The 27,805-nt window shown below is 41.5% G+C and overlaps 2 protein-coding genes across 7 annotated transcripts in view; both read left to right on the top strand.

The window, feature by feature from the left end:
* The first annotated feature begins 9,283 nt into the window (after positions 1 to 9,283).
* LOC103366421 (voltage-dependent T-type calcium channel subunit alpha-1H-like) lies at positions 9,284 to 14,054 on the top strand. Its single transcript, XM_008294144.1, has 7 exons — positions 9,284 to 9,301; positions 9,410 to 9,464; positions 10,440 to 10,510; positions 12,024 to 12,101; positions 12,234 to 12,343; positions 12,441 to 12,555; positions 14,046 to 14,054. The coding sequence occupies exons 1-7, from the start codon at positions 9,284 to 9,286 to the stop codon at positions 14,052 to 14,054; spliced, it is 456 nt and encodes a 151-aa protein (XP_008292366.1).
* A 4,435-nt stretch (positions 14,055 to 18,489) lies between these two features.
* tcea3 (transcription elongation factor A (SII), 3) overlaps positions 18,490 to 27,805 on the top strand; it is a 15,335-nt gene continuing 6,019 nt past the window's right edge. Inside the window, exons 1-13 of one of the 6 annotated variants that reach the window (XM_008294108.1) lie at positions 18,501 to 18,821; positions 19,548 to 19,610; positions 19,713 to 19,818; positions 21,359 to 21,464; positions 24,609 to 24,668; positions 24,819 to 24,893; positions 24,988 to 25,056; positions 25,157 to 25,219; positions 25,307 to 25,381; positions 26,749 to 26,909; positions 27,074 to 27,130; positions 27,267 to 27,421; positions 27,540 to 27,686. In XM_008294108.1, coding sequence (XP_008292330.1) covers positions 18,753 to 18,821; positions 19,548 to 19,610; positions 19,713 to 19,818; positions 21,359 to 21,464; positions 24,609 to 24,668; positions 24,819 to 24,893; positions 24,988 to 25,056; positions 25,157 to 25,219; positions 25,307 to 25,381; positions 26,749 to 26,909; positions 27,074 to 27,130; positions 27,267 to 27,421; positions 27,540 to 27,686 — 1,206 coding nt within the window. In that variant the 5' untranslated portion in view covers positions 18,501 to 18,752. The other 5 variants (XM_008294110.1, XM_008294111.1, XM_008294113.1 and 2 more) reach the window with 5 other exon arrangements.

The raw sequence follows: 27,805 nt of genomic DNA, 5'->3' as shown, positions 1-27,805 counted from the left end.
AAGACCTACTGCACTTGTATAGATTGAATTCCTCCTAGTGGACTCTCGGTGGACAATTTAGTAACATAAAGTCCATGTTATGCTCTCTGTGTCTTTGGTTACGTTCTCACATGACTTGAAGTTCATGTGGATCCCAAAATTTGTGTCTTCTGTGTGGTGACTACACTCCAATGCGATGATGACGTGGATAATACTGACTGTGCACGTGTAAAACTGAGTCCTTCCTGTGGAAACCAAGCAGACTAGAAAGTAGCATAACAGCAACTTTCACAACTTTCCGTGAGGGATCGAGATCATAATTAAGGCTGTATTTAAACAAAATTCTCCCAAGTGTCACTTATCCATAGAGCACAGTGTTGTTCATTTTGGTCTCACGTGTTTTTAGCTGTTATTGACTGAATTTTGGGACTCTTTTTTTTTTTTCTAGGTGGAAATTTTAAATAACAACCTCAGGTCTAAGGGTTGATGTTCTCAGGAAAAATGCAAACTTTCCAACAACTGGTCAAACTTTCATGTCCTGTCGGAGATTCATGTGGTAATATCAACTGCTTTAGAAGAGACACTGAATGAGCCTTGTGGTGACATTGTTTTTTGTCAAGTGTAGCGCAGTATTTACTTTCTAAAAATTCCTTCTGAGGTGATCTGAAGCACTTTTCAGAAGTGGGCTCGAGTGATGGTTACCATGTGAGATCGTCTTACCCTCCTACCAGTCAGACGTCATGTGGAGTCCATCAAGAAGACTCCTTTCACTGGTGTCCCCCTTCCTGCATTCCTGGAAACGAGACAGGAAGCCCAATGTTGAGAGAAGGGCTTGGCTGTGCTCTTCATCAACACCAGTGGGGAGGAGGATTGTTGAGGATCTCCATGTGGGGTTTTCAGGAGACGGATGACTCATGCGTGAGGACCTGGGTCCAATCTGAAGTGGGTTTGTTTACTCAGGGCTCAGTAAAAGTCATTGTTCCACATTTCAAGTTTTCCACATGTCTCAGAGCAGCTCTTCATCCCCACCGCAGCCGTCTGGTTGTACAACCCCCACAATCTGCCTCCCGCTGCGAGTGACTGGGGTTATTGGCTACCAGTTCGCTGAGCACACCAGTTCGATCTGGTAATAATAACCTCATGGCTTCGTGTTGATATTAATCTAAGCGAAATCATTAAACGCTCCACGTCTTGATGTCGTTCCAAGGTCATTGGAGAGCTTTTGAAGATGGCAGTTTCCCCACTCAAAACCAACATTTCTATCAAACTGCATTTCTTCTCCGTCTAAACCTCTGATCGGATGGAAAATGAGGGCCTCGTCAAAGCACATAAATCAGTGATTTGTTTTGCCAGTGTGTGTTTCACTTGTGAAGCATATGGTTTTCGCTCCAAACCATGTCCATCTGCAACATGTATCACCATGAACGATCAGGAAATTATCAGAAATATCGTGGCAGCCTCAACAAAACTTTTCACTTGTAGTTTTTCTCCAATTTGACATATAAACGACATGTCAGAGCGTTTTAATATAATTCGGTGTAACAAGGCCTCTCACCCCTAACAGCTTTTGAAACTTTATTGCATATACTGTTGACAGACTGTCTTCTGTGTGGGAATTTAGCAGCATATTTCCTATTAAAACATAAAAATACATCTAGGTTTAGTACAGGCGAGTTATGACTGGCAGAGATCGTCTGCAGAAGAATTGATTCCAGGTGCGTTTCGGGAATCACATAATTCACATGAATTGATTTTAAAAAAATAACACGATAATGAAACCAAATCAGATGTTTAACCATAGGAAATATATTTCTGAGGATATGTAATAATGATTCCCAAGACAAAACTTTTCTGGTCCCCAGCACGAACACAATGGATTTTCTAATTTATTACTTGAATGCATTTCCAGCCATTAAACCACACTTTTTAAACAGCCAGGGCAGTGATTTATGGGCATGTAATTACCGTCGTGTGTTCCAGCTGTTTTGTTGATAATTTTAATTCTTGTACTGTCAGTCAGTTTTTATAGTGAGATATAAAAGTGTGCAGTTCCCTTTCTCATGAAATCATTTTGTCCGTTGACCAAAATCTTTAAAGTTTATTGTTAAAAGCTGCGGCGCAGGCGGGACAACCCCAAGGAAAATACTTGAAAAAAATAATTTTCCTTTATGCGATAGCTTCTGTTACTTATCATTAGATGTTATTTCAAATTCCCAGCTGATGCGGTATTTTCTTATTAATAAAAGGATTTTATTTTGGAGTTATCCATCATGGTGTGTTGACTTTGGCCGCTCTGTTGTATGCTTTGCACACTATCTTTTCCAGTCACTGATTTTATCCTGACTGGATGAAGTGCAGGAGCAGAATGTGCAGATTTGGAACAACCTGAATCATCCAGTTGTGTCAGCCTACATCAGATATGAGCATCATACTTTTCCAGAGAATAAAAATATCGGATCTTTGCGTGAGGACACAGGGTACATGAGGCTTCAGTCTGCTCCTGCTACATCGACATTAGTGCTCTGATTCTAAAATATTGGACCATTTTTTAAAACAACTGGCTTGATTTTAATGGGAAAATATCAGAATAGGTAGCAAGTTGTTGATTTATGTCTGACAGTTGAAAGAAAAAAATCTATTTCTAACAGTATCTACCTACTGCTGGCTCCTGTGGTATGCCGCAAGGCTTCATGTTAGACCCCATTAATTTGCTTCTATGAGGCTCATCTGTTGGCCTAAAAAGTGGTCATCTGCAAAACCGATGCGGCTTATTAAAGCTGTAAGTCCAATCTTATATACAGCTGCTTTGATCTGGGTTAAACAGTCAAAAGAAATTTTCTCTGTTGCAATCACCCTTCTGTCTTTGCTTCATTTTTCCAGCTCTTTCCCCTCAGTTACAACAAATCCAGTTCTTTTTACTGGTTGAACTGGCTTTTAAGGATCACCTTATATAATGAAGTTTTCCTATTTGCCAAAAAGCGATTGAAGCTCCTGCTTTGCAACTGAAACGTCATTAATTCATCAAAAATAACTTATTCATTAGGGTTACATTTTAAAGTTTATGGCTCAAAGGATGACTGGAAAATAGATTCATTTATTTTATATATTAAACCCATCTATAAATCACATTAATTTCAGTGTGGTTTCTAAATGTAAACACGGATAGTAGACATGCCAAAGACTTACACCATAAACATTGGAAACAATACTACAGCACTGCCTATAGTCATAAATGTCATGACTAATGACTCTGAGCTGCAAACATTTCTTTGGTCACAATTATTTGATTGCACAAAGAGAAATCTTTGGTATCATAAGTTATGTGTATTTGCACTTTATGACTGTTTGATCAGAGAAAAGCAGCTCTAGAAGTATATAAACTGAGCGATATGAACCACTCTCCCGTGGATTTGATCACGTTTTGACAGACGATCACATTTTGGCACAACAGCTCTGTTCAGAGAAAATACAATAACTTCTTTGCTGATGACACACAATGATACTTCTCCTTCAAACCAGGTTGTTTAGCCAGTTTTCTTCCATTTGCCTCTGCGTTTTTTGAGGATTTTTTTTTGCAGGAGCTCAACCCCTCACTAGTACCAAACAAGGAACCACATCTACCCTGTACTGGCCTCGCTCCGCTGGTTACCATGGAAACAAAGAAATTATTATTTGCCAATCTCTACTCTCCGTCTCCACTTCTAACCCCCCTAAAAATCCACCTTTGTGCAATTCTGTTGCACTTCTGTACCCTTTCTTTATGTTTTAATGATTTTCTTGTAAAGCAAAAATAGCCAACATATGTTTAAATCAACTGACTTTGGTCTCAATGTGTCTAACTAAACAAAACTATAGTTACAGTGAAGACTTCGACACCTGCTAAACTCAGTTAGAGTCACAGAGGAGTGATCCAGCCCTGCTGAAGTATAGTGTGGCAGCCAACTGTGACCTGTGGCCCTCAGCCAAGTGATGTAAGACAATAACCTGATTTCCACAGCTCTGCAGGCACAGATACATTAATTATTTGATTGGATAACATCGCTTTTCCTTATCTTTGTAATCCGTTTGTTGTGTTCATGCTTCTGTAGTTACTCCCGAAGATAGACAGATGTCCTATATGCACCTTTTTTCAAGGCTTTTCAAAGCAAGCTACATATCTGCAGTCAGGAATCAAGTCAAATAGATGTAGCAACGGTAGAAATGTAAAACGTGAAGTACACAGAGTTGTCATGTGATCCGCTTGCAGGAAGCAAATGAATGAAGGCATCCTGTCCCGGTTGGAGACGCCGCCTCTGCTCTGAGACTCTTTGACTTCCTCGACCCCGAGCAGACAGAGTGCGTTTGTGTGCCGTCGGTGAACCGAAACAGAAACAAACACGCACATCAGCCGTCCCACCTCCTCCTGAAAGACGCAGCAGCAGCAGCACACCCACAGCACACATTTACCCGCTTTAACACATGGACAGGGTTTAGTATATGTCCTGACATCATCACTGGAGACCTCTTGGCCGTGACATCACCCACGCTTTAACAAGTCAGCTCGTGTTGACCTTGGGGTGACCTCCAGGGCCATCAGGACATTTTTTCCCCCCTTCATCGGCGCTCTTGGACAGGATTCCCTTTCCTTTGGGCCGTTCAAGTCTCATGTGGTAGTAATAAATCCGCCACAAACTTGAAACAAGCACAGCTGAAAGATGTTTGGATGGCCAAACTTGTTTTTTTTCTTTCTTCCTAACCTGATTTTCTTTCTTTTGGATGTTTGTTTTTGTTTTGTGCCAGATTTGTCTGTTTTAGTTTCTCCCACATGGATCCAGTTGAGCGAAGAAAAGTACAATCAACGGTCAAAGTGGAGACAATATATTGTGACTGGTTGTTTTTTTGGCCAAAGCCCAGAGCTGTTATGGCAAGGAGTTGGATCGACGCTCTGCTTTTTGTTTTGCTTCCACAATGGTTCATCCCACTACTGTGCAAATTTTCAATTCATCAGAAAAAAGCAATGAAATGTCATAAAACAATAGCAGCAACAGGTGACTGGAAGCTACTGGCTGCAGCTCAAGGAAACCAGATTTATAAGACAGTAAAGGTCGAAGTGACAACAACTGGAAGACAAAACAAGATGATAAACAGTAACACAAACCTCTAAAAACAAAACTCCACACAACCAGTGGTAAAGCCTGTTCGAGGGCTCTGTGCATGTTCATAAAGCTGCAGATACGTCCAGTAACTAACTGCAGCCTTTGTTCCCATACAGATGCATTTCAACAGCGCAATCTAACCATTCAACCACACACAACCAAAATGTTATATCACGGGCACTGAAAAGAACACAGACGGTATAAAAAAACATATGTTTTTCTGTGTAAATAAGAATCTGCACAAGTTTCCATTTGTTAAAGTGTATATGATTTAGGTTTAGCTGTGGATTTATTTAAAACCCTAAAGTCTGTAGGGATGAAATGTTCTAAGAGTTCTGGAAACAAGTGGTTATAATGCAAAATTAACCCAGAACATGCATCCAAAAGAGAAAAACAAAAGGCTGGATGGACACAGTGTGACGCCTCAGCTTGGTGTTGGTAGAGAGCCTTATGTATGGATGTAATTTAAATTATAATTATGTTTGTAAGATGCTAAGAAGCAGAACTTTAACAAGTTGAAGTCGCAGGATTACATTAGAACAAGCATATTATATGGTAAGAGTGAGTGACCAAAAGAATATGAGTATTTGGCTGACAGAAATGTCTTTATGAGATATTGCGCCACCTTAATGTGACTAATGGTTGCTCATAGCATATGTGGCCCAAAGTTAATCTGAAAACAGATTTCTAAAGCTCCTAATGAAGAAAACAAAACAAAACAAAACAAAAAAACACTGGCTTTAATAATATAAATAATAGTGACCTGTCCTGTCTCATTTTAGCTGGTCTCAGATTTCAAATACACTTAATGCGGCAGAATATGGTCACATTTTCTTTTTTTTTTTTTTGCTGAACCATGCCACTCATAATAATAGTTTTTAGCAATTAAACGCTTGATTCCATGAAGTCGGGGGAAACACATGTTCAAACAATACTGGAACCTATAATTCTTACTGCGATAGCCTCTTTTCAGCTCATCTCAAACATGAAGAGTCCATTTTATAGAACATACTCTCAGTTTATAGTGTAGGCCGTTTGTATGGCTTTATTGTAGCAACCCTCAACACATCAGCTGTGTATTTACAGCTGTTTTTCACACACCCAACATGACCTCATGTTAAAGAACAAAAGTGTGGTGTTCTGTTTTTTTAAAAAGAGAACACATGCAATAAGACGACACCTGATGAGCTGTAAAACCAGAGTGCGAACTACGGTGAACCTCTGATAAAGCTGATAGAGGAGAGATGTGACAGCTTTGAGCCTCTCAAAGGTCCTTTAACCGAAGATAATGAGAGGTCAGAGGAGGTGTTACGCTCCAGACATCAGTGAATTCACCCAGATTATTACTGAGGAACCTTTTGTTGCATGGATCAGCTGGTAAAGGTCAATTATTTCACGAGACGTGTGAAAAACACACGTCTTGGATGTTCAGAATTTTGTAAATGCACGGCTGGAGGAGGTATTATCATTTTTTTCACACTCGAGATCTGGTTTCCATTTGGTTTATTGCCTGTTTCTTTACAGAATGATGTTGGTGACTAATATTTCAGAGCTTTCATAGACATGCGGGGTTGAAGCCAGATCATTTCTGTATTTGTTTTGGATGCTCCCTCTTATTGTTTGCTTATGCAGACAAAGCTGCCATGTAGAAGTACATGAGAACTCATATACTACATAATAGGCTTTTTAATGTAACCCTCAGCAGAATAAAATATATGTAATGCTTGCTAAAGAAATGCTTTTTTTTTTTTTTAATTATTGAAAAATCTCATTGAAATTCTTTTGCATATGTAAAACTTGTATAATAAAAGTGTCCTTGTTTTACTCAGGTTTACTCTCAAACATTAGTCAGTTATTCAGTGACAGCTTGAAGACCCTCACCTATGGACTGGACGTGTTCGTGTAACAGGATCAGTCATGCAGCAGCAGTTTTATATTAAATATATATTATATTGTAAATATATAATATATTGTTTTATTAGTTATACATATTGTATTATATATAATTTGACTGTTTTTTACTGTCTTTTATTATTACTTTTAATTAATAGAATTCCACAAAATCTAGCCTGGTGTGGAACCTTTCACTTGGGGGTCTTAGTACCCCACGTTCGTTTTTGGTTACCCACCATACCCCTATAAATGAGTTTTTCCCGCCTTGCCTCTCCCCTGTTGTACATGTACCCGATGGGAGAGGTGCTGCTGTTGTCTGTGTGTCAACTTATGTACATAATTTCATTTATAAGTTTACTTTCCCAGTTCTGATATGCTGTTCTGTCATTTAATTTCTGTAGCAGTACGAGCTGAGACTGACAGAGGATTTTGTGGTTTGTTTTATCGTCTGTCAAGGTTTGTACTGTACTTACTGTATGTATGAATGGTGAATGTTTCCCGCCTTATGCGGCGCCCTTTTGTACGTGTATCTGATGGGAGAGCAGTACGAGCTGACAGAGGATTTTGTGGTTGTTTTATCGTCTGTCAAGTGTGTTAATAAACGTGTTCGCCTCCAAAAAGAATGGTGTTCGGCTCTACTCATCACAACGCAGTGCAGACACCACCGGTTACATTAGGAGGAGACACTAAGGGTCAAGTGGACTGCAACTTGAATACAGTAGAGTCATCATGGGTTAGTCTGGTAAGTCACAAGTTTTTTTCCTCCTGGAATTTAAACGTCGTGTTTCCTGTTGGGTTAGCTATAATCATATTCATGTGATGGTTTAACATTGGCTATAGCTGTGCATTCTGGCATTCTAGCTGAGCAAATTTGGATATCTGTCATTACAGAAAAGAAGAAGAAAAAAAACATAACTGCGTCATACTGATGGCAAGCCGTGATAGCATAAGCAGCTGTGTTTGGCTAATTTACCTGTAGGCTAATGAACACCTTGCCTGTCAATGGCTACACTTTTTAGTGTACACCTAGGCCGGTACTTATTAGTTTCACCACTGAATACATATTTCCCCATGCAAACAGCTGTTAACGTCAAATGTTAAGTCACCCTCTTTTTGCTTGGCTACTGATATGTTTATGTAACACTAATATGAGCCACTGTATGTAAATACTGCTTCCACACACACCATAAACATCCTCTGTAAAGTTTGCTGGTTTGATTGTGTATGTTCTTATTCTTTCTCTATCCAGGAATTGCAGTGCGTCCCTGAGTCCATACTTTAAATCCAGTCCTGGTGAACAAAAGCCATTTATCTGTTCGCCTGACCAAGACTATGGGACGAGGCACTGCAAAGACGTACCAGCTTACTGCCACGATGGGAAAACCTGCACATAGCCTGTTCCCCACGACAGTTCATGTCCAAATGAGTTTGTCCCTGCTGTGGCTGGAGAAACCACAACCGCTTGTGTCAACTGGAATGCGTATTACAACGTCTGCCGAGCAGGGGACCACAACCCACATATGGGCGCAATCAACTTCGACAACATCGGCTATGCCTGGATCACTGTTTTTCAGGCAAGGAACAATTTGATACATAGAAATTCATTCATACATTTTACTTTAAGAGTGAAGACATGAGTCCGGTTTTCCTCTGCCATCATACCCAGCATTACTCTTTAGGAGATAGTTTTGATTACATATTTCCCCATGCAAACAGCTGTTAACGTCAAATGTTAAGTCACCCTCTTTTTGCTTGGCTACTGAGTTAGCTAGCTAATGCTTTCAGTGTTTCACCAACACAAGTGACTTTAACCTGAACAAAAAATCATAAGTGGATAATAGTTTGAGTTAATGATTTTTATTACATTTTTTTAAACGGTTATTATTTATCAGCCTGAGTCTATATGGTATTCTGTATGTGACGCAGCAAAGGCTAATGTTAGCATGTAGCATTGTACGATTGTAAGGATTGTCATGAAAANGAAAGATTCCGGTGCCCCCACCGGGACGCGAACCGGCAACCTTCTTGCTGCGAGGCAACAGTGCTACCAACTGTGCCACCCTGCAGCCCTAGTTATACATATTGTATTATATATATATTATTTTACTGTTATTTTATTATTACTTTTAATTAATAGAATTCCACTAAATCTAGCCTGCATTTGGTTTTGATGTGGAACCTTTCACTTGGGGGTCTTAGTACCCCACGTTCGTTTTTGGTTACCCACCGTACCCCTATAAATGAGTTTTTCCCGCCTTGCCTCTGCCCTTTTGAACATGTACCCGATGGGAGAGGTAAGCCAGACTGTGCTGCTGTTGTCTGCGTGTCAACTTATCTACATAATTTCATTTATAAATTTACTTTCCCAGTTCTGATATGTTGTTGTCATTTAATTTCTGTAGCAGTACGAGCTGAGACTGACAGAGGATTTTGTGGTTTGTTTTATCGTCTGTCAAGGTATGTACTGTACTTACTGTATGTATGAATGGTGAATGTTTCCCGCCTTATGCGGCGCCCTTTTGTACGTGTATCCGACGGGAGAGCAGTACAAGCTGAGACTGACAGGATTTTGTGGTTTGTTTTATCGTCTGTCAAGTGTATTAATAAACGTGATCGCCTCCAAAAAGAACTGTGTTCGGCTCTACTCATCACAACGCAGTGCAGACACCACATTAGGAGGAGACACTAAGGATCTTCAAGGATTTATTTACAAGTGGACTGCAACTTGAATACAGTAGAGTCATCATGGGTTAGTCTGGTAAGTCACAAGTAAATTTGGATATCTGTCATTACAGAAAAGAAGGAAAAAAAAAAACATAACTGCGTCATACTGATGGCTAGCCGTGATAGCATAAGCAGCGGTGTTTGGCTAATTTACCTGTAGGCTAATGAACACCTTGCCTGTCAATGGTTACACTTCTCTTTTTAACGTTAGTTAACTTTTTAGTGTACACCTAGGCCGGTACTTATTAGTTTCACCACTGAATACATATTTCCCCATGCAAAAAGCTGTTAACGTCAAATGTTAAGTCACCCTCTTTTTGCTTGGCTACTGATATGTTTATGTAACACTAATACGAGCCACTGTATGTAAATACTGCTTCCACACACACACCATAAACATCCTCTCTAAAGTTTGCTGGTTTGATTGTGTATGGGCGGTTCTCATTCTTTCTCTATCCAGGAATTGCAGTGCGTCCCTGAGTCCATACTTTAAATCCAGTCCTGGTGAACAAAAGCCATTTATCTGTTCGCCTGACCAAGACTATGGGACGAGGCACTGCAAAGACGTACCAGCTTACGATGGGAAAACCTGCACACAGCCTGTTCCCCAGGACAGTTCATGTCCAAATGAGATTGTCCCTGCTGTGGCTGGAGAAACCACAACCGCTTGTGTCAACTGGAATGCGTATTACAACGTGTGCCGAGCAGGGGACCACAACCCACATATGGGCGCAATCAACTTCGACAACATCGGTTATGCCTGGATCACTGTTCTTCAGGTAAGGAACAATTTGATACATAGAAATTCATTCATACATTTTACTTTAAGAGTGAAGACATGAGTCCGGTTTTCCTCTGCCATCATGCCCAGCATTACTCTTTAGGAGATAGTTTTGATGACATATTTCCCCATGCACACAGCTGTTAACGTCAAATGTTAAGTCACCCTGTTTTTGCTAGGCTACTGAGTTAGCTAGCTAATGCTTTCCGTGTTTCACCAACACAAGCGACTTTAACCTGAACAAAAATTCATAAGTGGATAATAGTTTGAGTTAATGATTTTTATTACATTTTGTATTTTGTATTACATTACATTTTTCAACGGTTACTATTTATCAGCCTGAGTCTATATGGTATTCTGTATGTGACGCAGCAAAGGCTAATGCTAGCATGTAGCATTGTACGATTGTAAGGATTGTCATGAAAAGAGGTTCATGAAAATCCTTTAAAAAAAAATCTTCAGAAGGTCCGTTTAACTGTCCGTTTGGCTTCGGACATAAATTTTTGCCGTGACTCAGCACCGTTGGAGTTTTTCCTCCGTTAGCAGGCTCGCTGTTAAATAGCCGTTAGCTAACTAGCTGTAAGCTCGCGCACTACGTGCTACGTAAGTGGTGGAGTGAGAGTGAAGAGTGGCGCATGCGTCTGCTGCCTTGGTAGACAGAAGTGTGCCTTAGGTTTCAACAGCATTATATTTATTAATAATAATAACATTATTATATATATTTTTTAATCTCAAATAACTAGAAACTGAAAAAACTAATTTTTTTTAAAAATGCTAAATTCTAAGACACTGTTTTTGAATTGTGGTTGAAAATAATAATAATAATTATTATTATTAGAGCACTTTGCTGCTTTGAGAGTTACAGAAAACACTTGATTGCAGTGATTGGCTCAAAGGGTTGTTTGATTTTGGTCCACTGCTCATCAGCAAAGTGCTCTAATTTGTGTGAGACAGCTTTGTTGTTGTTTTGCAATGTCTTGTTTCACTAAATTATAATCGAGCACATTTTTATTCTTTATTTTATTTTTTTCAGTTTCTCGTTATCTGAATGACTATTGTGAATTTTGCCTTTTCTTTAATGGAAGGGTGTGAATACATTTGATAATAAATAAAAATTCTATGAAAATGAACCAGTGAAAATCAGGCATTGCTTTTGAACTGTGGTTTAACAGAATTATTTTTAAAAATAAACTCATGAAACATTCCTTTATTTCTTTCAGGGAAAAAAAGACTATTTGTTGCCTCATTTTTTAAATTTCAGAATTCATTTTATAGGATTTTTTTTCATTTAATTATTTATGTGTGTGTATATATATGTATATTATTTTATGTTGAACAAAATGGCATTACATAGTTCTGTTTTTTTCACATTTTCTGTCTGTCTACATTGAAATATGTACACCTTTGTTCATATGTATGTGGACATGTGTGTTCCAGAGCCTGTGCAGCCACCCTACTACACACACTACTCCCCCATACGGCAGCGTATACATGCTTTGTGTACCCACAAGTTCCGGGATGGCTTCATAGCATTCGTTGTCTTCGCCAATGCCATGATGATGGCTGCCGAACACCACAATCAGCCCGAGGTAATGCACACCACATGCTGTCACTGTTGATACTTCAAGTCTAGAAATACTTAAAAAATGAATTGGCATCAGCTCAGTGAGGGTGTGGAAATAACTCTGTGTGTGTGTGTGTGTGTGTGTGTGTTTGTTCAGTCCATCCAGAAGCTTGCAGAATACTCTCAGGTTGTTTTCACGATCTTGGTAATCATCGACGTGCTGCTAAACCTTGTGGCGTTCGGTGTTGTGAGGTTCCTGAAAAACGGGTAACGCGTTAAAATCATCCAATTTAGATTCTTTATTTTCCTTTGCTCGTTGGGCTTTTTAAGTGCTTGATGTGTGACATGATGTGTGTGTTTTTAGCTGGAATCTGTTAGATGTTGCTATCGTCTTGGCTTCCATCATCAGCATCATTTTCAATGAACTGGAAATGGTGCAGGTCATTCCAATCAATCCCCGTATCCTAAGGGCCGTGAGGGTACTCAGACTAGCACAAGGTACCCACACACACCTTTTTTTTTTGTTTATTATGTTTGTTTTAGATATCTCTCTCTTGGTGGGGGGAGGGTCGGAAGGCGGGCGTGCCGGCCGTGCGTGGGCCTGGCTGGGTGGGGCGGGCTGCATGCAGCTCCGGCCACGTCGCTGGAATGACTTTCAGTGTCTTCAGTTTGTACATAGTTGGTTCGTTGTGTCAATAAGTTAAAACACAACTTTTACACTTTTGTTATTTTCATTTGTCATTCATTCTAAATGTATTTTCTTGCTTTCTACTTGTTTATAGTACATCCCGTCAATTTCACTTCAATCTTGTAAATATGTAAACTATTTTGATTTAATAAATGAAAAAACATGATGTACACACAAAAAAATACCACTTTGACTTCTTTGCTCATTGTTTAGCTGCTTTACTGTAAGTAGGTGATAAACACTGAATGTAATGCAGTGTAATCTGCATAAATGGTATTTTGAGCTCTCAGTCACCTGTTGCTGCTCTTGTTTATATTAAAATTCAGATCTTAAATAATTGACTTTACACTTTTTCCCTCCATCCATGCAGCAGGAATTAAAAGTAAAAAAAAAAATGAAGGTATTCCAGAATTGGTAACAGATCCCAAGTTAAATCTTACGTAAAGCTAAAATAAACGGTGCCATGCGTGCCTGTGGATTCAGATGTACAGTTACCTGTTCTTCTGGCACCGAGTCTAATTCCTGCTTCCTATGAATAACAACGCTTTGTCTGCAGGATGGGATTCCCACAGAAAACACTGCAAAAGCTGCCAACGCAGCGGGAGGAAAAGGTTTACTAGATGTCGCAGGTTCTGAACTCTGGTGCCCTGACTGGATTAGTGGGCCGCTGAAAAGGAAATCAGACTAAGAGGGGATTTACACACTAACACAATTATAGCCGTTAGCATAGGAGCTCGGCTGCATCCATTAACACAGTTTGATCGGAAGGGCTCGTGAATGTGTTGTTTGTAAACAGCTAGATTATATAGCAATGAGCGTAACCACCGAATCCTATTAAGTTTTTGAATCAAGAGTTATCCGACTTGATGGCACCGAAGCTCCAAACTGCTCCATTCCTCCGAGTTGCTCTTGCATTCATGACAGGCTGATTTGTTTCTTTATTTTGAAGGATTATTTTTTTTTCTTTTCTCCCCCTTTTTCAGTCTCAAACCAAAAGGGGGTTATGCACTTGTTTGTCAGCATAAAGCCGAAGCTCAAACTAAAAGAGCTCAGAGATCAAATCGCAGCCTTGGGAAGAACCACAGGATCTTTTTGCAGACACACTATACAAATGACTCAGTGTCTGTCCAGTGTGCCAGTGTGTAATTGACAGTTGTGGATAAGTTATAGTACATATTTTACATATCCCTTTCCAACTTTTTTTCTGCCTTTAAAGGCATCTTTGGGGTATCAGCTATAGAGTGAATCATTTTCTCTGTCTCACTTCTTCGTGATCTGCAGTTTGGGTGACGCACAGTAATGGTACTTTTTTAGTCAGGAATGGGGTTAAACACCTCCTGCTTAGTGCATAATTCAGATTTAGCTCACTTAGTCATTTAGTTATTTTGATTGGACTGTGTCTAACGGTGGCACCACCAGTTATTTTGGTCAAAGGTAGCCTAAAACTGTGGCACCGCCAGAATAGTGTTGGATATGGCAGATTTGGTGTGTGTGTGTGTGTGTGGCGGTAAATAGAGACTTAGACACAGCTGAAGGTACAAGGATGTTCTTAAAGTCTTTGGGTGGTCCAACCTCTCTGGGAGCTTCAGCCTGCTTTTTTGCGAACACCGGCAGCGAACAGTGGTCATTATTAACAGACGAACCAACCCCACCAGCCTGGGATTACCTTCCAGCCAACTGCAGATGTGAACGTCTAAACAATTCTCCCACTCTGTTTTGACATGTTCTATTATAGGTTCTGCATCTTACACCAGATCCAGAAAGAAAAAATTGACAGCTAAATGAAATCATTCATTTTCTGGTCTGATGTCATCCAAAAATTGCCATAATTGCGCAGGCCTGGCGTCTCTGGTCTGTGACTGGCAGAGACACCGGCTCTGGGCGAGGTGCACGGAGGGAAAAGTCGCCTGGTGGACGGTCCCCGCTCCATCCGTCGTTGTCTATTTAAACACGAGGCATGCAGAGTACAGTAAAGGGACGCGGGACCACTTTCCTTCTGTCTGCTCGACCAGCCTTTAACTTTCTGCTGCGCTCACAAACAAAGACAAGATAGGACTTGATGTGGTCAGACCCGAGAGGCTAATGACAGACTCTGGAACCCAGCAGCAGAGGCTCAGGGTGCTTCAGTGCAGCGTATGGGAACGCACACAGATGCATAGTTATATAACTATGTAAAGCCTGAGAGCCACCAGGAATCTGGAGTGAGGGACATTCGGTGAAAACAAAAATCTACAGGAGCTTGTTTCTTTCTGCAAAAGGAATACGATTCTTTTGGTTGTATTTTTTTTTAATATGTGTGATTTTCTGTGCGTTCATCTCCTCTGCAGTGCTGCAAGACGCACTCAGATGCTTTTATTGTAGCAATATCACCATACAAACGTACATTCTGGCATTTTGGAAGAACAGCTTTGTTTTCTGGTTGAGAACTTGATCAGAACATTAACACCACTTTCATGTGTTGACAATGAAGCTGCACCAAACGACGTCTTAACAGGCTGCAAACACAGGATCTGCTAATCCTGCTCTGCCTGTTAGACCTCTGAGGCTGCATGACCAAATCATACTTTTTGTATAATCAACAAACAAGTCGCGCATGTTGTGGTTTCATGTGCTGCTTTGTTCTGAGCTGCTAACCAGCTACTTCATATTTAACCCTTTAACCCTCTTGGCTTCCCCCCATCCCCCCCAGCTTGCAAACATCCCGATATTTACCAGCAAAACTGTGCAGCTGACTAGAGCTCCTTGAATTAGGACTGCAACTAGTGATTATTGTAATACATTGATGAGTTTCTCAATTAATCAATTCGTTATTTGGTTTATAAAATGTTCAAAAATGGTGATCAGCGTTTCCCAAAGCACAAGACGACATCCTGCTTTTGTCGGCGGCCCAAAAATGTTGCGTTTACTGTCCCAGTGGAGCAAAGAAATCACAAAATAGTCACACTAAAAAAAGCTGCAACCAAATAATTGGTTATCAGAATTTCTTACTGTTTAATCATTGACAAAGAAGCTTTAAGCTCTACTATGCATAAGAGAGAATAAACAAATAAACACAGTGTGTCTCATTGTCCAGAGAGACATCTGAAAAACCTCCAGCAAAAATCGACAATTTTAATTCTGCCTAGTTGTAAATAAAAGAGTGACTGACATCCCTATAACAAGAAGTCAGTCAATAATGATGCTACAAATTCTCACTTGCAAACCTTTTACATTCTGGTCTGGAATCCCCCAGGAGGAAGTGGAGAGCCGGGGAGAGGTGCATCAGGATGTACTGCTTAGCCTGCTGCCACGCTGACTTCACATAAGTGGAAGTTAATGGATGCATGAATGGAGCAACTGAATGTCCAGCAAATCTGATGCAACAGAAATGAAACACAACAAATGCTACACGCTACTAACACGCAGGTTGCATGTTAATGTAAATGCAGCTTGGTCCTCTTCCAGGGACCTTCAGGATGGAAAGGGTTAACAGGCAGTGGTTTTAGATGTATCATCCAGCTCTTGCTTTAAGTAGAAAGTGTGAAGGCAGGGATCGACTACATCACTACGATACTGTTTGGTAGCTTAATCTATATTTATTTATTTAAACCACATGTATGTCTTGTGTATAAAATTCTAACCTATCAAAAAAACATGGAGAAGTAAAAAGTACAAGATCAGCCTGAATTATTGTGGAGTAGAAATCTAAAGTAGCATAAAATGGTAAAACCTCACAATTGCACATAGTTTTTCACCTCTGCTCCCCTGTAAAGTTTGAAGGGAAAGCCAATCAGTCCTAATATTTAGTACATCTGCCTAATTTAAGGTTCAAGAACAAGGTTGGTGGAGCAAGTTGTCCATAGAGTACATTACCTAAGAATGAAGAGATCAGACAGTTTATTAAGTCGGAGAGTCTGGGAAAGGGGTCAGAGGTTACAGGCCATCATCCTCCACCTTTCTTTCCCACAACCCAACGATTTAAGCGTGTGGCGTTAAAGGATGTTGCGGGCTGATCTCGATAACCGGTTCTCTTCCTCTTGCCCTGCTTCCTCTCTTACCTCACAGCGAGGTCGTCCCACTTCTGGAGCCGACCGGCTCTCGCCTCTCGCTGCCAGACGCATCAACGTTCCTTGAGGCAGATTCAGAGGGAGGCTTGTACGCTCAGCCTGTTGTGTAAGAGCAGCGCAAAGAGATAATACGCTTTGCTCGAGACGAGCCCTGAGCCTGTACTTTCACCTGCCGTCATTAACACAGTTATCTTTCAAATCCCTTCACTACAAACAAGAGCGTTGCAGTTTGCTTTGGGATTAATGGGCCTCGCATATTTCAGAGCTTTAAATTTGAGCAAATAAAAAAAAGAAAAAAATCCTGAATGCTTACACTTTACCTTTAGGACAGACATTTAACTTTTCCAACCAATACTGTTCTGTAATGATATACAATTAAGTCGGGGAGCATTGCTGCCTACATAAACTGTGCCCATATAAACTGTTGGGTACATTTCTAGACAAGAGAGATTCAAACCAATTCATCATGTGATCTGAGTTCAAAAACTAGCTGAGCTCGCCTCCCACTACAGAAAGCCGAGCAGCAGGAACGTCTCTGAGATGAGATCTGTGTCGGGGGCTCAGCTCCCGGTGGACTGTGGGAGTAAAGCTGTGCCTTTAAACTGTGGGAGTATGTTTCCCTCTGGAAAAGGTTTTTCCCTGAAAACAGCCTGGAAGCGATGGCTTCCAAGATGTTGTCAGAAATGAGATACAAACACATTTTTACAAGGATACAAAGGAGCGTTGCAGAAAGCACTTGCTCAAGTAATTTTAAGTCATTTTATTTCCTGCATGCAGTGAAGTCACGGGACTCTGAGGATGAGCGTGGGCAGCACAGACTGGTGCCATTACAGGCTCGAGTCATGTGAAATGATATAGCTCCAGATTATTATAAGGTTGTTTTCTCTGGGGGGGGATTTCTTAGAAAACAGGCCTGAATGTTTGGATGCGACAAGCCTTTATTAATCCCACGGTGGGTAAATGTGCATTGCCTCAGGAACAAAGGGGAAACATTTAAGAATTATCAGCAGAATAATAGAAATAAACCAAAAAAATACATAAATATTAGTTCAGATTGTCCAAATACAAAAAAAAAACAATATAACACACATCAACCCTATAAATTCTGCAAAACAGGTTCCTTCAAAATAAGATCTAAATGTTGATGTAACGGTTTAATTCTGGGCCACCGCATAACGTTTTAAACTTGCCAGAAGCAAAGACAGAAAATAGAAGCTGATAGTGTAGTTGACTTACATTACAGCGCCCTCTAGTGGCAGACACGTCTAAACGACTCCAGGAGCATTTTTTAATTAACATTAACTTTATTCAGTAAAGTAAAAAAAAAAAAGAAACAAACAAACAAAAAAATTCAAATAATTTTGGAACTGAGTATGTGTGTTCTGAAGTTGTTTGGGACACTAAATAGTTAATTCAATGTCAGGCTGCTCTTTGGCACAGCAGCTGCTGCTGGTCGTGGTGTGTCAATAAGTGGAGTGCACACTGCGCTCTGCCTTCACTTTCGAAAGTTTAATCATTAGACAGTGACCTGGTTTGAGTTTGACAATCTTAAACGCAAGGTGATGTAATGCAGCCGGAATATGGAAGAACACAGAAGCCAATGAGATTAAAGATAGAAAAGCTGCACTCGTTGATTTCCTGGTTAATTTGAGGAAACGAAAGAGTGTCCTCCAGGTTTTACAAATGGTTTTACGCATAAATCACCTCTGAGTTCAGCTATTTCTGTTGTCCATACGTCTACTACAACGTCTATATTTAGTTGTTGTCATATGTCGCGCTGGTCAGCTGGGATCCTGCAGCAGGACACGCCTCTGGGGCTGAATGGAGTGCGCCGTGCGTAAAGTCCGACCTGCAGCGGATCCAAACTTTTCAATTTGATCGCTGGTTTTAAGAAGTATCCAGTCGACGTTACTGATTGGTTTAAGGGCGACTAAATGCAGCGATGACTCGAGAGGAAGATCTCATCCGGATTGCAAAAAAACTGGACAAGATGGTGTCTAGAAATAACACGGTGAGAGACTATATTTTGACACCCACAGGTGGCGCGTTGTCCTTCCACCTCGTGCTGCGCAGAAGGCCGCGTAAAAGTGAAATAAGCCGCCTCAAGGTTTCGGTTGAGTTCGACTTCTTTAGTGACTTTGTGTGTTTGGAAAGTTGGCACAAGTGTAATACGAGCCGGACTGTAGTGTAACAAATGCTCAACAGGTGTTTGGCGAGGGGCTTCGCGTGTATTTCCCTCGCATGATCTTGCAGCTCCCGAGCGTGTAGGTCGAGTTTCGTCTAGTTTGTCGGCAGATTTTCTGTTGCAAAACGTTTCCTCTCTGGCCCGTCGTATTGAGGAGTAAATTCGTGGTGTGCAACGGAAAGTAAACAACGCGGCCTGGGAGTGAGGTCGTGCGTGTGTTGTGACTAAATCTGCAAACACGGCAATGTTTCATGGCGCTCCTGCACAAGCCCAGTTAGACAGAGGGCTGCACACCGCAATGCTGCTGCAGTAACTTCTAGTTTGCTGTTTTTTAAACGTCTGTTATGATGCATGTTTTGCATTTTGCAGACGAGAACAATAATACAGAAGTGAAACCGTTGCCGCTGTCTCACCAGATTGTAGTTTCCTTTTGCAAAATTCACATTTGCATGCTGTCATATCTGCATTTTACACTGTTATTACATTTTCCTGAATGAACACATTCAAGAATGACACGTTACAACTAACATCGACCTGCTTTCATGTGTGCAGGAGGGAGCCATGGACCTCCTGAAGGAACTCAAAGGCTTCAATATGACACTCAAACTTCTCCAGGTTTGTTCCAGCTTTACGATCTTACACCAACGTGACAAATGCAATAAATGCACAATCACTAAAAGCTCACAATGTGCTTTTTGTGTGGTGGTGTTTTGTCAGGAAACAAGAATCGGCATGTCTGTCAATGGCATCAGGAAGCACTGCACGGACGAAGAAGTTATTGCTCTGGCAAAGGTCCTCATAAAAGACTGGAAGAGACTTCTGGGTACTGACACACTGATTTACATACGCAAGCATTTACAGAGCACTTTGATAGTTGTTTGTGCAATAAATACATTAGCAGACTGAATGATTTGCTGACGTCTGTAGATTCTCAGTCACATTAAACTTCAATAGTAGACAACTGGATGTCTGTTTTGGTTTCTAAAGACACTTTTTCACTTCTCATTAAAGAGAAAGTGACTCGTTTCTAACTGACTGCTGGGGGAGTCCAGGTATTCAGCCTCACTCCCAAATTAGAAGGCTGTTGTCATCTTCAGAGGTAACAACAGCTTTGCCAAAAAATATAACAATTAGAAAATCAGAGAAATTGTCAAGGCCGTTTCCTCCCTGGAGCTTCCAATGTGGTAATTCTTAACTGTTTAAGGATGATGCAAAAACAAAAAAAAACTTCTCTTTCTGTACTGTAGCAGCTTTTAAGGCATTGCATTTTCACTTACTTGTATCATAATTTTGAAAAAGTACAGATTTTCTACCCGCTAACAGCTGCAGGTAGACTGATGTCATTTCTTGCCTGCTCAACGTGGGAAAACTCACATGACTGACAGGTGTTAATGGTTGTAAAACTGCCTGGGTATGGGTCTTAAGACTGTGTTATAAATACGTGATAAGTGGTGTTGTAGACCTTCCTCCCATTTAACCTAGATGAATGTCCCTTAACCTTTAGATGCAGGCTTGTCTGGGGGAGCTGGCTCTCCTGTGTTGTGCCGTACGCTTGTGGAGTGGTTGTTCCGTGTCCTCTATTTATAGAAACATGCAGTCCTCCTTGCATGTATGCAGGATATATGTATTTATATACTAGTGTATGTATACACAACACAGGCGAGCTCGCTCCTCAGGACAAGACTCGGCAGTTTGCCTGCATCTGAATGATAAGAAACACTTTTGAGGACAACAAAGTCTACATTCAGGACAGAGGAGACAGATGGTTGGAGAGACATGTGGAGTCCAGGACACCACTCTGTAAAACATAATCGTGCATCATTATCCTGCTATAGGAGGACAAAACGCTGCTGTTTGTATTTCTTCAAACCAATCACAGTTGTTGTGGGCGGGGCTAAGCGAAGGCAACGGCTTCCTTGTTCCCTCAAAAACAGTGATGGGTTGAATAGTTGCGGCGGAACATTTGCATGCAAGGTGATAAGCAGCCTCATTAAAATGGATAATACACCACAAAAAATAGAAGGGCAGCCTCACTGCACTGCGTTTAAAAATTGGATATTTTCCGTCTGATAGGTTGTTGCAAAATGACTAGAACACCACTTATCAGGTACTTACAGTGCAGTTCAGAGGTCCCTCACCGGGTAGTTTCACAACCATCCACATCTTAAGTCGTACAAGTCTTTGGTCACAGGGGTTGAGAATAAATCCCAAGGCCTCCCTACCAGTCAGTTAGGAAACGAGGAAGCATCTTGAATGAAGGTAAAACATCTTCAAGAACCAAAAAACGAAGTCCAGTTGCCTTCTGCTAAAGCACTTAGGATGGTTTGCTGATATGCTTTCCCCCCCTACACGCTCTCACACAGACTCTGGCCATTCTAACTCTGAGAAACCGACTGAAATGAACAACGGCGTGGACTCCAGCAAAACGGCAGCGTCTCCGAACAGCTCGCCCTCCGAGACGCTCAGCAGGTCGGTGGTTTCACAGCTGCTGCACAGACACGACGTTTCACACATGACGCGTTAGGAAATAAAGTTGTGCCTACCTGCAACGTCCGCTTAGTCAGACCCCGAGCGGTGGCTTGACGTTACACCAGGCTTTCAGACAGCACTTCATACAAATACTTGCCTTGAGAAAGAGCTCGAGCTTTGTTGAAAAGTGCTTAAAACAATTACAGAATCAAAGGAATTGTCAAGACAAATGACTCTCTGGAGGTTACAACGCAGCAATTCTTAACTGTTCAAGGGTGATGTAAACAAATGAAGTAGCAGCATTTGCTTCTGTAGTGCTGGAAGCTATTAAGACATCGTTTTTTTTCACTTCTTTGTTGTTTAATTGCATCATTATTTTTTAAAAAGTTGAGTTTTCCTACCGTCTGACGGCTGCAGGTCGACTGATGTCTCCGCACGAGAAAAGAAATGGAAAAAGTACATTAAATTAGTCTTGTTCTGTCACTGAGGCTGTAATGTTAAGCAAAAAAATAAAAAACAGAGTTAGAATTGACCATCAGCAGATTTTTTTAAACTTTAGATTATGAAAGTCATAAAATTAGGGTTATTTCTCTTCTGGTGCCTCAATTATTCTGGATTTTTTCCTCTAGGGATGCTGGTCAGACAGTTAAAGCTATTATGTGATTTTAAAAAAATGTAATCTTACTTTTTTTATCAATCTTGTTGGAATGGGACAGACCACAAACAAACAGGTAAATGTTTAGCTCTTGGACGGAGGTAAACATGATTCTTCCTTCTGTTAGTCCCAGGAGACCGGATGTCAAACCCAAACTCGACTTAGATCCGGACAAAAAACACTCTGACAGAAAAGAAAAACACAACGACGAACACAAAAACCAAAAGAGACACGCGGATATACCCGGGGATGAAAAGCACCGAGAGGACCTCCGAAATGAGAAACATCTCCAAGAAAACAGAAAAGAAAAACAGACACCTGCGGAAAGTCCCAAACTGGAGACGGATAACAAGAAACAGAAGCACACGCAAGAGCCGCAGAACGAAAAACACAAGTCCGAGCAGAGGAAAGAAAGACCGTTAGAGGAACCGAGAAAGATGAAACATGTGGAAGAGCTCAAGAAAGAGAAACACCCCGAGGAGCCGAAGAAGCAAAGCGGCGCAGATGACGTGAAGAAGGACAAAAGCAGGGAAGAGAGTCGACCCGAGAGGCTGAGCAACGCAACACAGCGAGACAGTGAGAAGCACGCTGACGCTCACAGACCGATATTTGAAAGGTGAGGAGGTGATGACTCAAAAAGTGACAGTTACACATCACGACGGTGCGGTGGAGCTTCAGATTGAACTGTTTATTTCAGGAGGGGAGTGTTGGACAGCAGCATTCTGTATCCCACCCGGTTCCCGTCCCCTCCTCGACCGACTCGGCCTCCTCTTCCCGTCAAGCGTCCGTCTTTGGACGTAAAAAAAGAAAGGTCAGGTCTGCTTTGAGCCGAAGAGCACGACAAGAGTGAGATGTTGCTGCTGCTACTGCATGACATAAAACTGACTGAGTTACTCACAAGCGCTGACGTTTTGCTCCTGCAGTTTTATAACCGAAGTCACGACCTAACAGGGTCCCCGCTGTGCACGGTGCATGCTGTGATGGGTCGGGCAGGTGTGTCTTTTTATGAGCTCCCAACAGCTGCATGCTGCATCATCTGGAACTCTGATCTGTGCTGCTGTGTTCAGGAAGGACGGGAAAGACTCTTCCTCCCGACATCCTCGTCCTCCTCGGCCCGGCTCCCCGCCGACCAAACGGCCGCCAGTGGAAGTAAAGAAAGAGAGGTCAGGAGTAGGGATCCACCAGGTTTTTCTTTAGGGCCGATGCCGATTGCTGGTAATCAAGAAAGACCGATATTTGGAACTGATAGCATGAGATCGCAGAGAACATTCTTCTCAGGCTTCTTTATTAATAAGTGACTGTAATATGTAAAATAGAAATTATTAAACTAGGAGTCAGGTTAAATGGGATCGACTTGAGGTTGATCAGTTTGTCTCCTGCAGTTCTTCTCTATTTTTTTTGTTTTTTTCACTTTATTTCCTACTAAAGTGTATTTTTAAAATCATTCTTAATTGTTATTTTTCTGTCCTTCTAGCTTATCTGCTAGCCGTTAGCATAGCCTTCACCATGGTGATAGCAGCTCATTTCCCAGTTTGTGGCAACAGCTTGTGTTTCTTGTTCAGTGTTTCTGCTTGAGAGACATTTCTGAGACCACAGAGTGACAGAGAGAGAAGGCTGCATCAGACCTGAAGTAGCGCATTTCATTTATCAATAATCGGTCAACAAAAATGCTGATAATCGGAAAAATGCCAAATATCGGCCCCAATAATCGGACAGGCCGATAATCGGTCTATCTCTGTTGTGGTGCATGATTTTGTTGTTAGACTGTGCCAAGAAAAGAGATTCAAACCAATGCTGAATTTTCACATCAGGAAAGCTCCGCCGGACCCAAACGCTCCCATCGCTCCTCTTCCTCTTCACCTTCATCCTCCTCCGCCAAGGTCAGGCCCTGCATGCCCGCTCGCCCGCCCACTGACATTTTACGTCCTCTCATTGTGAAGTAGCTCAAAGGCGTCTCTTCATTTAGAAAAGAGCCTCCTGACCCCAACGCTCCTCTTCCTCCTCTGCCTTTTCACCTCCACCCTCCTCCTCCTCCTCCGAAGCGTCCCTCGCTGGATGGGAAAAAGGAAAAAGACAGGTCTGGATCGGATGAGTTCTCTGCATGTAGTGTCTGAGAGGGAACAGTTTGGAAAGAAAAAATAATTACATTTGGAGTCCTCTGCTCCGCAATGAATCCTTGTGTTGTTTGCTGCAGCAGCAGGAAGGCGTCTACAGACTCGAAGCCTCCCCTGCAGAAAAAGACGTCAGACCACATGAAGAAAGACAGGTCCGCGATCTGGGAATTATTCCGTCTCTCATTCATCCGTGAAAATTAAGTTTTCTGTTGTGTCTGGAGGAGCAGTGACCTCAGACTCTAATCTCCATTTTGCTTTTGTTTTGCTTAAAAAACCCCAGCGTTGTATTGGCGTGGTGACGCATTGCTGGGAGCCCTCTGGTCGTTTGAGCTCCAGCTGCTGTTTGATGCTTTTCTGTTGCTTTTCTTCTTGCAGGAAAGACTCAGTGGATAGCAAAGTGACTAAAAAACACTCAGATGAAACCAAGAGAGAAAGGTTGGCAAGCCATGAGTGTAAAAAAAATGCCTGTTAAATTGCAGGTTTTATACTCTTTGTGGTAGTTTTCTGGTTCTGAAAACACATTCAGTGCATGAGGTTTATTATACTTTACTCTATACTATACACACAAATGTTTCCTTTTGTCAGGAAAGATTCGTCTGACTCTAAACCGCCTCCTCCTCCCAAAAAGCCCAGTGTGGAGGTCAAAAAAGAAAAGCACAGGTGTGGGAATGTGTTCCACCGTCCAACATAAACCCAATTGTCTTTACACAAAACGTGATGTTAGTGTCACAACTCTGTGGTTCTTGTGTTGCAGGAAGGATTCCAGTGACTCAAAGTCTGGCCAACCTGTGAAACGCCACTCAACGGAGTCCAAACCTGACAGGTAGGAGTGGTTCACACAACCTGCAATCTCACCCACACTTGGAAAGAAAACATCAAATCCAGATTGAACCCAGATTTACCGAAAGTGTCTCATTACTTAGACGGGAATCGACTGATTCGAAGAGAAGCAACTCGCCACCAGCCAAGAAGCTAACGGCCGAACGGTAAATGAAGCCAGTTTTCGTCTGCTGATTATATGAAAAGGTTTTTGTTTGGAAATTGACACGAATGACTCTGGCTTTGCATTAAAGGAGAGAGTCTCACAGCTCCAAACCTCCTCAGCCTGGACCTCCACAGAGGAAGCCCTCTACTGACAGCAACGACCGGTATTTTAATCTTCTTTTAATGACATTCAAATCATTGTGTATTCATTGTGATTCATGCTGTTGATCAGGGGGTTGAATTAGATTAGAGCCCACCTCTGCCTCCTGAAATCCAAACCTGCGACAGCTCAGCTCCGTCTCTTCCGTCATCACCAACTCACATGAATCTTGAAATCTGCCGTCAGACTGTTTACTTAACTTTCAGCTTCACCAAACAGCAGCCGTCTCCAAACCCAAACAGGGTCTGCGTGTAGTTGATGTTTTTGGCAAAGCAGCGATACCTTCATTAATAATTTATTTCTTCTGACGTGCCGTTGATCACATGTAGAAAATGCTTTTCTGCAGTCAGGCAGTTAAACTGTTGTGCACCAGATTAAAGCTTCTGCAGGAAGATCACTGGAACAAAACAGTTTTTCTCCTTAAGTGCAGCAGTGTTTGCTGTAGTGTCGTCGCATCTGGATCAGAACAAAGAGATGTCTTTTATATGTATGGCATGAATAGAAGTGTTTCCTGAACCATGAATTAAATGCAAAAAAAAAAAGTATTTATCATATATATAGAAAGTACAAATAGTGTCTGCTGCTGTGGTGTATGTGTTTGGAGTCGCCTTATTGTCCTTTCACAGAGATTCAAGGAGATTCACTTTTTTCTTCAAATAATTTGAAATGTTGCTTCACACAAATTACTAAAAGGTACTGAAAGCTAAAAAAAAATAAAATGAGAATCTTGACACAGTTAAATTAAAACTAAAGTTCAGTGTTTATTTTAAAAAATGGCATTTAGAAAATTCAACTGCAGCATGGCTTCCTCAAGTGTCCCCTCTTCAGACGTTCCCTCTCTTTTTAAGAAAAATCTCGAGACGTACTTGTTGTCGATGGCTTTTGGTTGCTCTTGGTGGTCTTGATATTTTAGTATTTTATATATTTTTTTTAATACAAGTTGACTTTGCAAGTTTTTTATCCTTTTTTTGGTCTTGCTTTTTGAATTTTTCCATGTTGCCCATCTCATAATGTGCACAGTATTGATTTATTTATTTTTATTTTATTTTTTTTTAAATAAAAGGTGCTATAAATATATTACAAATAAAACTGATTACATTTTGATTTCATGTGATTAACTTGATGTTGCTGTTTGGCAAGTAGCTATCTGGTGCTAACACTCCTCTGAATAAACTCAAAAAACTAATAAAGCTTCTTTCACAATGATGGCAGCCATAATTAATGAACATTTTTAAACAGTAGTGATGTGTCTGAGTTGTAGGAGGGACTCTCTGTATGATGGAAGCTGGTAAATAAATGAAAAGTGCTCTAAAGAGTCTTTATTGAAATGAATATAGACATGAAACAGATTTTTTTTGCTGTTTTCTACAGAAAGGGCAAAATTGAAGCCCCTAAGACTCCCACCACCCCGACCAGCCCAATGTCACCCAGCTTCAGCTCTCCTGGGGGCCCGCTGTCCCCTCACCTCACCACCGGAGACTCCATCAGAGACAAGTGCATCGAGATGATTTCAGCTGCTCTGCGCACAGACAGTGAGGCTGCACTTTGTCACTGATGGCAGCAGCTAATGTCCTGATATGCACATTTAAAAAAGAACGCAGAGTGGAACTTAACAGCAAATGGCTGCATGTGGAGTACACTCGGATACGAACGGAGTCTGCTGATTAACACAAATTATGTTCTCTGCTCTTCACAGATGACTACAAAGACTTCGGAGCTAACTGTGACGGCATGGCAGCAGAGATTGAAGATCATATCCTTCCGTTCGGTGAATTATTTGCAGCTACGGCTGGTCTGACAATCTGATTTGATTTGAGTGATGCGTCTGTTTGATGTGATCACACATGCTCCACAGTGGAATAAACTGGCCCTTGACTGTGTGATCGCACATATCTACCAGGAGATAAAGGCCACGGATATGAAATATAAGAACAGAGTGCGGAGCCGCATCAGCAACCTGAAGGACCCCAAGAACCCCGGGCTTCGCAGAAACGTACTCGCAGGAAGCATCGAGTTACGCCGCATCGCCACCATGTCTGCTGAGGTGCAGAAGGACACCACTTCACTTTCACTTCTCCATAAAATCCTGGTTCTGTGCTTTATAACACCTCACATCCTGCTTCCTCCTTCCATTGCTCCCTTGACGTTTCGCCTCCATTTAGGAAATGGCCAGTGACGAGCTGAAACAGCTGAGGAACGTTCTCACCCAGGAGGCCATCAGGGAGCACCAGATGGCCAAGACTGGCGGCACCACCACCGACCTGCTGCAGTGCGGCAAGTGCAAGAAGAAGAACTGCACCTACAACCAGGTAAGCAGACAGAAACATACACGCAAACTATCACTCTCGAGTGAGATGAAGTTTAGCTCTGGTGCATAGACTGTATAAAAGATGGACGTAGCAACCGGCCCTGAAAAATGAAGCCAACA

Source organism: Stegastes partitus, unplaced genomic scaffold, assembly GCF_000690725.1.
Source record: "Stegastes partitus isolate 25-593 unplaced genomic scaffold, Stegastes_partitus-1.0.2 Scaffold944, whole genome shotgun sequence".
Taxonomy (NCBI): Eukaryota; Metazoa; Chordata; class Actinopteri; family Pomacentridae; genus Stegastes; species Stegastes partitus.
The sequence above is the reverse complement of the archived record's forward strand: the minus strand, read 5'-3'. Positions and strand labels throughout refer to the sequence as shown.

Bases quoted from the DNA above. Each gene is read 5' to 3' on its own strand.
- LOC103366421 (XM_008294144.1), top strand. The intron at 10,511-12,023 runs GTAAGGAACAAT...TGTACCCACAAG, and splicing joins CCTGGATCACTGTTCTTCAG to TTCCGGGATGGCTTCATAGC. The intron at 12,102-12,233 runs GTAATGCACACC...GTGTTTGTTCAG, and splicing joins AACACCACAATCAGCCCGAG to TCCATCCAGAAGCTTGCAGA.